At 35.4% G+C, this 12,168-nt stretch overlaps 1 protein-coding gene across 3 annotated transcripts in view; it reads right to left on the bottom strand.

The window, feature by feature from the left end:
* TMEM161B (transmembrane protein 161B) overlaps positions 1 to 12,168 on the bottom strand; it is a 69,210-nt gene that overhangs the window by 40,402 nt on the left and 16,640 nt on the right. Inside the window, exon 2 of one of the 3 annotated variants that reach the window (XM_032404029.1) lies at positions 6,712 to 6,815. The exons of 1 other annotated variant lie outside the window; for it this stretch is intronic. In XM_032404029.1, the coding sequence (XP_032259920.1) occupies positions 6,712 to 6,815 (104 nt within the window). Of the gene's footprint in view, positions 1 to 6,711; positions 6,816 to 12,168 lie in introns of those variants that run through there. One more of the 3 variants, XM_032404030.1, reaches the window with a different exon arrangement.

Below are 12,168 nucleotides of genomic sequence, written 5' to 3'. Positions count from 1 at the left end.
GGAACCGAGCCCTGACAGGACACCTCCTCCTCAGGCCAAAATTAGAATTTATAAACATTTTTTTAAAAAAATAGAGATGGGTTGCACATGTAACTAGGGTTGTGGGTTTGGTGGTGAGAAAATGATTGCGGGGCTCTGGTTTCAAGAGCTGAGGCTGAGGCAGGCATGCCCAGTATTTGAGGAGAAAGGATTTGAGTTGAAAGCTGCCTGAGAAGTGGAGCAGACAAAGACTGCCAGGCAGCATGGAGCAGCTGAGGTCTGAAAGTTCAAAGTAAAACTTCGAAGGACAGTTGCACAGTTTTCCTTAACAGACAGTGCTTCATACATAGTTGGATTCCATACCATGTGGTTCCCATGTACTAGATACTTTAAGCTGTGGTCTCAGTTTTTAGCTTTTTCTTTTGCTACTAGTTGGTATGTCTATCTTAGCAAAATAACTTGCAATCTGCTTGTAACTGCTGAACCATGCCTTTCTAATATGGGCTTGGAAGACATGTAAAAGCTAATTAGCTTCAGATTCTATGCAGCAGTTAATAAGAATGGTTACAAAAATACAATTAGAGAAAAATGTTTTGTGTTAATGTTATAAAATTGCACATACAATATCATCACAACCATGACAGGAACATATGATAAGAAAAGATTAAAAGGAAATACAACAAAATGTACACAGTGATTATCTTTAGCTGATGAGAAAACAGTCCATTACCTCTTATTTTTCCTTCTTATCAATTTATTATCTTTTTCTGTATCACAGGCATATATTATGTTTGAAATAGGGGAAAAAAACCTTTAAAATAAAAAGTATTAATAGGATCTCACTAAAAAACTGAACTTCTTACATTTAAGTTAAATGCATTAATCTCAGCGTATTTTATAACATTTACGTTGGCTGTTCAGTGGCTTTTCTCACCTATGTTCAAATTGTCAGCAGTGTCTCAGATAATAAAGCCAACCTGGTATTCCACTTCACTAAATCACTGAAATAATTTTTTACTAATTGTCTTATATAAACCTCTTACATAAAATACCATCAGACTATAACTTTTCTTACTAAAGTTCAATAGCACTGAAAAAATAGGTATCAGAAAATATAGAATGTATTGACCTAAATTCTTCAAAAAAAAAAAATTAAACAGCAATGTCATTTAAAGCAAACCACCTTAAAATTTTCCAAAAGTATAAATTTCAGAAATTTAAAATGGAAATCTAAACATGAACAAATAGAGAAAAGTTTAGTACTGAAAAAAAGGTTTTAATACATAAATAATTACACAAAACTCTTATTTCAAAATACAGGTCACTATAGATACTTTCTTTTTTTTATTATTTTATTTTTATTTTTTACTTTTTTATTATATTCAGTTAGCCAGCATTAGTTTTTGATGTAGTGTTCAACGAACTATACTTTCAGTTTTCATTCTAAATCTCAATAATTTTAACAAGTGAAAAAAAAATGAGAGAAAACTAATACCACTTAAAACCTAGAAAACCTTTCAGCACAAGTAGCTAAGATATCATTACACATATACATTCTCTTGTTATTTACTGGAAATTTTAATAGAACAGCATGGCATTCTGGAACTGAAAGTTAAGAGGCAAGGAGAGCAAGGACTGAGGCATTCCGTAAGGGTGGTAGCTGACAGTTTAAACCTTTCCCTTGGGTCTTAGGTCCCACCTACTGTGCATTTGAATAGTAGGTTTCTCTCACCAAAGGGAACTTGCAGATACTTGGATCAGGCAACATGCAAAAGAGAACAGGCAAAAAGAATTACAGCAATTGAATATGAAGGTGTTGTTACACGCTCTTTACCCAATATAGGATGAGAGAAAATCAAAATAAATCCAACCAGAACATGTTTTCAATGAGGAACATATGGTAAGAAGAAGCAGACCAAAGTTGAGAGCCTCGGGAAATAAAGGGGCAGAGAAGAGTGCAGAAAGTTTAAGCTAAACAATCAAGGAAATGTAAAGCAGGTCAGCAAGGAAGCTAGTATGAAAAAAAAAAGCAAAATCTTATGTCCTCATGCAAAACCCACTATTCAAATGTACAAAGAATGTAACCTATCACTTACCTCTCCATGAAAAGAGGGGTCAAGCAAACTTCAAAACAAAAAGGAACTTTAATTACAATAGTAAGTAGAGAATAATTTGGCTACTATAAAGTGGTATGCTGGACATGATACAGAACACCTCTGTATGATCTGAGCAACTGTTAGAAGTGTATGTTAGGGAAGGGGCGCCTGGGTGGCTCAGTCGTTAAGCATCTGCCTTCGGCTCAGGTCATGATCCCAGGGTCCTGGGATGGAGCCCCACATCGGGCTCCCTGCTCCGCAGGAAGCCTGCTTCTCCCTCTCCCACTCCCCCTGCTTGTGTTCCCTCTCACTGTGTCTCTCTCTGTCAAATAAATAAAATCTTAAAAAAAATAAAAAATTTAAAAAAAGAAGTGTATATTAGGGAAAGCAGTTCATACTAAAGGTACAAAGAAACCAACTTCCCATGGTTTTTCCTCCCTTTGGGGAGAGAGGGAGGAATTGAGCAGTGAGAGCACTAGACTCTTCACAGTTGAGTTTTTCAAGGTTAGTAATACATGCTCACAGGTTACAGGAAGAAGAGATTTTGTTACCTAAGTTCTTGTTAAAGCAGAATCCCTCGACAAAACCTGATAGTCACATAAAAAGGCATGTAAAAAAAGGAGAATAACATTTTTGAGAAGAAAAATATTTTTCTATTAAAGAAAACTGGAAGAATGGAGTACAAAATATTTATAATTTAGTAATGTGGAATAAATTTAATTTCAATAGTGAGGTGAGAAGTATAATTTGAACAGATGATATTTCTTAAACTCTACTTCACACTTAGCACATTTATGGTAATCAAAATCAATGCTGAGGTGCCTTTTCATTCAGAATAAAAGGTGGCTATATAGTCGCAGAAAAGCCAGAAGAATACAATAAGCAAAGACAAACATACACTAACTATATATAACCAGAACGATAGCTTATACAAGGCTAAGTACCACTAGGAATAAAAGGTAGAAAAAAAAAAATCTTAAATAAATTATTCTGTTAACTGCCAAAAGAAGTCACAGTAATTGTCACCACCACCAAATTCCAAACTCTGTTCAAGTATGCCAGTTCCAGGACAACATCTGGAGTTGATGAGCAGCCATACATTAAATAAATACTATACTGTGAACTGAACTTCAGGATAAGAAGCCTAGATCTGTTTCATTTTTCAGTACGTGAATATGAGTAAAGTTAAAACTTGTTTTCTCATCTATAAACATATCACCTACAGCAGAGAAGGACCAGACACTCACCAATCTTGTTTTTACTTCCTAGGTACAATGAAAACTACATTCCCAGATTCCCCTGCACTTTGGCCTGAAGAGTCACAGGGCCCCAGCCTATGGAATGTGGGCAGAACTGATAGGTCTATTTCTAAGCTTGGCCCCTTGATTCACCTGAAAGATCCATAGCCTACTCCCTTTAGCTGCCAAGTGACACAGCATCTATAACACAAGATTCCAAGGCAGCAGGAGGAATACAAGAGCCAACAAGTCCAAAGAAGCGTAGACTCCCTAAGTCACCACTTCAAGGGCAGCTGAATCCTTAAAATATCATTTTGTGAAGAATCTACCTGGAGAGCTACCCAACCCCTTCCTGACTCTCCCATCTGACCCTGATTCCCACCTGGGGAACTGGAATGAGAAACTAAGCTCAGACACTGAGATTTCTGAGGCCTTAACATACCACAAACCCATATCCTCTGCTACCTAGTTCAGTGTATGGATCCAAACAGGATAACAGAAATAAAAATTTTTATCAGTATTAAGTTTTATAATAGTGTAAAAGCAGTATTAATGGAATTAAACCAGGGTAACGAAAAAAAACTAGAGCTATACAACACTAACAGCAATATATATTATTTAACAAGAGCTAGGAAACTAATTTATATTAAAAATCAACAGGCTGCTAATATAAAAGCAAAACTGTTGATTCCTTCAAGGTATGACTTCTTCAAGTAAATGGCAGGAGGCTTACTCATTAAGTAAACATAAAAAAAATCCGACGGCACTTTAAACCTTCCATTCCAAAAAGACAGAAATTGATGAGAGATATGGACATAAATTTATATGACACAAAAAGACAAGCCATAACTGTTAAGAAAAATATGAATATTTATTTACAATATGAAGATATGATACTGGTGGGACAAATATTAGGACGATAGATACAGAACCTAAAAACATGTCTCTTCTGTCATACTCATGATTAATCTATCATGGAATCTACACATCTATTCACTTGAATAGTTCTAATCAATAGTTCCATTCAATATAGTCACTCCCAAGCCATGAGCCTCACCCCTTAAATTCCTTTAAACATTTTATAGATGATAAAGAATGCCCTCAGATCTTTCTCTTTCTTAAACTCAATAGCATCATAAGATTTAAAATGCAAACAGTCATTTCTGATCAAAATTTTTACATGAGCAATTTTGAAGGCATTTTACATTTTATCAATATTAAAACAGTATAATTTCGCATCATAAAAGGATGATATAACAATAATTATGCCAAAAGGATAAAATCAATGATCTGATTCAACAGTTAGGCAACAACATTTAGCAATTTGACTTCATGACCTAACAATTTCAGGATTAATATTAAAGAAAGATAGATGATCTTAAAAACAAAACAATACAGGAAAAGAAATGAATTATAGCAGAAAAGTTAACTATTACTAGAAAATTCTGATTGCTATCCTTGGAACCTGATTTGGAATTAGAAACAGCATTAATTAACACTAAAGTTAACCTGTTTACAAAAGCAAATCAGGGTCACAAGAAATTAACTTCGTGTTTATTTTTACCTCCCCCTCAAATTAGTAGTATTTATGAAAGTCTTGTCAAAAAAGCAGAGATTTTAATTATAATACATAATTCTAATATTAACAAAGAGAAAAGAATTAGGTTTTCGATCTCTGAAGTTTAGCTTTTACTGGTGAATGTAAGTTTTATAGAAACAAACGGAAAGCAGATTATGTAAGAACATGGAAATTGCTTATACCCTTACTCTTCCAGAGTAAGAGATCTGGAAGTCTCACTGGAGACTCATCATAGTCTATAAACACAGAATTCTCAGTAGAAAACAAGTTACCTTAACATATTTTTTATCTAATTTATTACTTCAGATTCCATTTATTTAGAATGAATGATAATTTCCCTACCTGATGTTTATCCTTTCATGATCTATGGAAAGGGGCTTGATAAGCAAAAAAGTAAACAAGACTACATAGGGCATAAGACTACACAGTTAAAAACTAGTTGCAGATGACTAATTTTTTTCTCTTATAAATACTCTTGATAGAGGTTTTCAACTTCACTAAAACTTTAGTCATTATTTACTTTGCTAATAAAATATGTTTTTAGGGGTGCCTGGGTGGCTCAGCCGTTAAGCGTCTGCCTTCGGCTCAGGTCATGATCCCAGGGTCCTGCGATCGAGCCCTGCATCAGGCTCCCTGCTCCACGGGAAGCCTGCTTCTACCTCTCCCACTCCCCCTGCTTGTGTTCCCTCTCTTGCCATCTCTCTGTGTCAAATAAATAAAATCTTTAAAAACAAAACAAAACATGTTTTTAAACAGCTGTTCTCTCATATTCCATACATGTATGTGTGTGCGTGTGTGTCTGTGTATCAGTGGTCAAAAATATTTTTAAGCAATCCAAATATTTTTCTATATTTAAACAATATGAAAAAAGTATGAAGCATAAAGAATATTAAACTAGAAAATAAATTCTAATGGAAATTTAGCTTTGTGGATAGAAGGGCCTTGAACTAATAATAAAGGCTTATTATTCATCTTGCAGTGTATAAAATCATTAGGAGGATAAGAGCTATCCATTGTTTTCTAAGTCCAAAAGGTCTAAACAAAAGAAAATGGACCTACAAATCAGTAAACAGAATTTGGTTATTTACTGGAGATGAATAATTAGAATAAAACTATAGACATGGTATCAAATCTACAACTTACCTTTCATAATTGCACAGGATTTTGCCAAGTATTTCTATATGCAATTTTCCTGCATTTGTGTCATATCCCCTAAATTCAACTTCTTTACTTTCGATTTTATTATTTTACTGTAAAAATATCAGCAAGGAAACTTAGCTCCTTTGTGGAAGGATTAGGAATAGTAGTAAGCTTATAGTGTAGTAGACAAATTAAAACCATAGAAAGTAACTTTGCCCCCTCCTTGTCAAGTTAAAGTTTAAAATTCTTTGCAGTAAAACAAAGAACCCCTAATTCTCATAATAAACTCTCAACTGAGTCACCAATAATAGAACATATACTCTCATTTTTTCCAGCAACGGTGAAAATATTTAAACACTTCAATTTATAGTCTCATACCCTTGTTGACCAACCTTTTAAGAAGGTAACTACAGAAAAGTTATTTGGTATTTTCATTGGCCATGGACAAAAGGGGACAGGAAGGAGGGAGTAGTGAATTCTTGACCATGATCCAATTACCTTTATACTAAAAAAATAAACTACTAATATCTCAAGTAAGAAAAATAAGGAAGCTAGATTTTTCTCATAACTTTCTTTTTGTCATGTTTTTAAAAAATAGGAATTCATACTTAAACTTCTGGGAAATCAATCAGCCTGAGATTTGAAAGTGCCAGACACAATCAGCCTATCTTTGCCTTACCTGCCATTACAGAGTAGCCATCGAGCAAGAGAATAGTGAGGTATAATCTTCTGCATGACACTGGCCATCACCATGGTAACGACCAGCTGTATACCTATCACACCCTGTATAAAACAAACAAACAAGTTTAACAATGAATGAATTTAGATTTGAGGACACTGGTGGAAAACTTTCTATGCATTCTGAAAATTATACCTGAAAAAAAATGAGTTTACTATTAAAATACATATTATTCTGGCATTTAAGCATTTCAAGACCACATGTTTAAACTTAAAACATTTGATCTCACAATCCTCTACAAATTACCCGAGGGTAACATCCATTTTAATAAAAGTTAAATGAGTTAGCATGCACATTTAAAATCAATTCCCAAGAAACGTTCTCCATTATTTAAGGGTATCAAAATGAAGTGAAAAGTAGTGATCTTTTTCATCTTTCTCCAAACTTACTCTATTCAACACATTTAAAACATTAGTTTGGCAAGCTTTAAAACTATGCCCTACCTTTTACTTCTAAGTTGGTACTGATAATTAAATGATTAAATGAATGATTAAAGAACATTAACTATATTAAGTGTGATGACAGAACTGGCCTGAAAGTCATTAGGAAAAAAAAAAATTGGGGTGCCTGGGTGGCTCAGTCGTTAAGCGTCTGCCTTCGGCTCAGGTCATGATCCCGGGGTCCTGGGATGGAGCCCCGCATCGGGCTCCCTGCTCCGTGGGAAGCCTGCTTCTCCCTCTACCAGTCCCTCTGCTGTGTTCCCTCTCTCGCTGTGTCTCTCTCTGTCAAATAAATAAAATCTTTAAAAAAAAAAAAAAAAATTAACTCATGATGTCATCACCAACTTCCAGTGGGTAGGCCTTCAACAATGTCCAAAAACCTCCTTAGTTTACTCTCATTATTCCCTCCCTGTTCTCTATGATAAGTAATTCAAAACCTTCTCCCATCTCCTCACACCTCCAACCTCCCTCAAACTTCTAACTCTCCACTCAGTAGAGGACATCTTGTACTTCACAAAGAAAATATACAGCATCAGGGTGCCTGGGTGGCTCAATCAGCTAAGCGTCTGACTCTTGATTTCAGCTCAAGTCATGATCTCAGGGTTGTGAGATCGAGCCCCACGTGGGGCTCCCTGCTCAGCAGCGAGTCTGCCTGAGATTCTCTCTCCCCCTCTGGCCCTCCCCCCACTCTCAAATAAATCTTAAAAAAAAAAAAAAAGAAAAGAAAAGAAACACCATCAAATGAGAACTCTCACTTGCTACCAACAAGCTCACAATCATTTGTATCTGCACCCATCTTTTCCTGCACCCTCTAGAAATAACGGAACATCTTCTACACAAATCCCTGCATCTGTGCTTCAGAGTCCATCCTCTCTTGATTTTCAGGAACCTCAACCACTGAATAGTTTACTTACTATATTTTCTTTAATCTCTTCTGTATCTGAATCCTTCCTACCAGCTTTGTAGCATTTTTAAGTCTCTCTCATCTTTCTGAAATAAAACAGTAATTTTCCCTCATTCCATAGCCCTCCTCCTTCATATTCATAGCTACTTGTCAAAAGACTTGTTTTCACTATTTCTATGTTCTTATGCCCCCACACAGTTCCCATTTGACTTGTGCTTCAGCCCATTCCACTGAAACATCTACCATCAAGATCACTTCATCTTGCCAAATAACCTTTCCTTATCTTAAATCACAGCAATATCCCACAAGGTCTACCACATGCCTTGCTTTACTCACACCATGACGATCAATTCTTCATACTCCTCTTTGCTAGCTCTTCCCTCTATCCAAGCAGTCCAAAAATAAAGTTGAATTCCTACCTCAAACCTAATATACAAAAAAAGTACATAAAAAAATATAAAAGTGTTTAAAAAGTAGTAGTATAGAGTACAGGTTTAAGAGCATGGATTCCAGACCCACACTGTCTGGGAAAGAATCAGCCATCTACTAGTTGCATGACTTTTCACAGGTTATTTAAACATTTTGTACCTCTATTACCTCTCCTATAAAATAAAGCTACTAATTCAACCTACCTAACTTGGTTAGGAATTATGCCTGATACACAGTAAGTTCAATATGTATTAGTACTATTTGTTGTTATTGTCATTGTTATTACTACTATTGTAAGATAACTTTTTTAAGTTTTTACTTTAAGATAAGTTTTTAAATTTCAAGACAGAGAAGAAGTTTCAAAAAAGACGTCTCCTAAGTGATAAAAGACCAAAAAATAAGTAGAAAAAAATCAAATTTCATTGATTATAACAAACTGTTGAACTGACTGTTCATCACTGTAACAAATGTACTACTCTGGAGTGAACTGGTGATGGGGGGGGGAGGAGGAGGCGGTGGGGGGGAGGCGCGGGTTGAGCATGTACAAGGAAAGGGTATACAGGAACTTTCTTGTGCTTTCCATTAATTTTGTTGTGAACCTAAAACGGCTCTAAAAAATAAACTTCATTAATTAAAAAAAAATCAAATTTCTGTAATAGAGAATATAAATAATGTCAAATGACAAGCTGGGAAAAGGCATTTGTAACTCACATCATAAAGGGATAATTTCCTTATATTATAAATAGCAAGAGTTCTTATAAATCAACAACAGTAGTCTCCCCCTCCCCCTCCCACCCACCCCCCATTCTGCAGGAGATATGTTCCAAGACCCCCTGTGAATATCTAAAACCTTGGATAGTATCAAATCCTATATACACAATGTTTTTTATTTCCTTTGAGCTTTTTCTTTTTTAAAAAAATTTAAACTCAATTAATTAACATATAATGTATTATTGGTTTCAGAGGTAGAGGTCAGTGATTCACCAGTCTTATGTGATTTAACACCCAGTGCTCATCACATCACATGCCCTCCTTAAAGTCCATCACCCAGTTTCCCCATCCCCCCACCTCCCTCCCCTCCAGCAACCCTCAGTTTGTTTCCTATGGTTAAGAGTCTGTTATGGTTTGTCTCCCTCTCTGATTTCATCTTGTTTTATTTTTCCCTCTCTTCCCCTATGATCCTCAGTTTTGTTTCTTAAATTCCACAATGAGTGAGATCATATGATAACTGTCTTTCTCTGATTGACTTATTTCGCTTAGCATAATACCCTCTAGTTCCATCCAGTTGCAAATGGTAAGATTTCATTTTTTTGATGGTTGAGTAGTATTCCACTGTATATACTATGGGCTCTTTCCATAGTTTGGCTATTGTGGACATTGCTGCTATAAACATTGGGGTGCAGGTGCCTCTTCAGATCACTACATTTGTATCTTTGGGGTAAACACCTCGTAGTGCAAATGCTGGGTTGTAGGGTAGCTCTATTTTTTAACTTTTTCAGGAACCTCTTTACTGTTTTCCAGAGTGGCTACACTAGCTTGCATTCCCACCAACAGTGTAAGAGGATTCCCCTTTCTCCACATCCTCGCCAACATCTGTTGTTTCCTGACTTGTAAATTTTAGCTATTATGACTGGTGTGAGGTGGTATCTCATTGTGGTTTTGATTTGAATTTCCCTGATTCTGAGTGATTAAGCATTTTCTCATACACAATGTTTTTTTTTCTATACATACATACCTACAACAAAGTTTAATTTATAAATTAGGCTCAGTAAGAGACTAACAATTGTTAATAACAAAATAGAAGAATTAAAACAACATACCGTAATAAAAGTTAAATCAATGTGTTCTCTCTCTCAGAAGTTATCTTACTATACTATCCTCATCCTTCTTGTGATGATGTGAAATGATAAAATGCCTATGTGATTAGATGAAGTGAGATGAATGTCATAGGCACCGTGACATAGTATTAGGTTACTACTGACCTTCTGATGGTATGTCAGAAGGAGAATCATCTGCTTCCAGACCACGGTTGACCACAGGTAACTGAAACCATGGAAGTGAAACCACAGATAGTGGGGAGGGAGGAGGGTAACTACTGTACTGAAAGACCAAATGCCTAATTTAAAAATGAGTAAAAAATATGAACAGACAGTTCTCCAAAAAAAGAAAGTAAAATATGGCTCTTAAACAGGACTGCTTTTAAAATGCTTTTGAAACCTGTCTCAACCCTGGTTTTACTGTGGATATTTTACTGCCTTATATTCTACCAGTTGGGTTAAAGTTCAGACCACTTTTGTATTCACCTAACATCAAAGGTTACATTTTTACCTTTCTACTTTCACATTTCCTATCACTTGAATTTACTATCCTATTTTCTGTGTAGTTTGTGATAGAAGTTCTGCAATCTCCATACAATGAATACCATTACAAAGAACTCTTTCAGGCAGAACAAGACCAAGAAATATATTAACAAGTATGTCAGAAGGTTGGCTTATTTGAGATTATAGACTTAAAAGCAGAAGATAAGTTTTTAGTCAGGGAAAGTTTTGTGGACAAAGTGAATCTCAATTTGGTCTTTAAAGCAGTAAGTGATAGTATCACAGAATCTTCAAGTCATCTAGTACAATCTCTCACAAACATATACACCAATTTATTAGAGTGTAAGCTCCTTAATACCAGAAATCATATCTTAGTCATATCTAATAAATGTTACAGGTATTAAATGGCATTTCAGAAAGACCGATACAGAAAATATATATGATGGAATGTGATGAACTGGGGAAGAGAGATATTTTGCTCAACTCTCTCCTCTTACTCCAAATCACTGAGCATATCACTGGTAGACACAGTATTGAAGATATAAATCACGTGAAAGTAAAAAACAAAAATCAGCAAACTGGATTAAAATTAGGACTATCAACTAGGTTTCTGCAATGACCCAGAAGAGAAATAATGACGCTTTAAATTGCAGTGGTATTGGGCGCCTGGGGTGGCTCAGTCGGTTAAGCATCTGCCTTCAGCTCAGGTCATGATCCCAAGGTCCTGGGATTGAGCCCCAGCAGGGAGCCTGCTTCTCCCTCTCCCTCTTCCTGCCACTCCCCCTGCTTGTGCTCGCCTCTCTCTCTCTCTCGTCAAGTAACAAAATCTTTTTTAAAAAATAATAAAATAAATTACAGTGGTATCTTTGGTACTCAGAAGAGAAAAGCATTCAGAGGCTTATCAAATATGGAGGCAAAGGAGGAATTAATGACAACAACCCCAAAAAAGGCAAACACCAATCTCAACGTAGTAGTTAATGTTTGACTAAAAAACTGTTCAAAGCAAAAATGTAACCTCATACCATTCCTTTATTATGCCACTTCCACCTTTTTAAACAAAGTTAGAAACATTTTCTCAAAGCCTCATCTATATACTGTGCTAAACACATTATTATATGTCTTCTTCCGACTTTCTAAGAGAAGGCAATAAATCTTTTCTAGAATGTATCTAATCTTTTAGAGAGGTAAAATTATGTGGAAACTATTTCACCAAAGTTATCCCTTTTCGTATATACTGACCATAGATTTTCAAAATGACAATCATTTTACAGAATTATATATTATCAATTTAATAGACTACGAATAC

This window comes from Phoca vitulina, unplaced genomic scaffold, assembly GCF_004348235.1.
Source record: "Phoca vitulina isolate PV1807 unplaced genomic scaffold, GSC_HSeal_1.0 scaffold6, whole genome shotgun sequence".
NCBI classification, from domain to species: Eukaryota; Metazoa; Chordata; class Mammalia; order Carnivora; family Phocidae; genus Phoca; species Phoca vitulina.
Note: the sequence above shows the minus strand (reverse complement) of the source record. Positions and strands in the feature narration are given on the sequence as shown.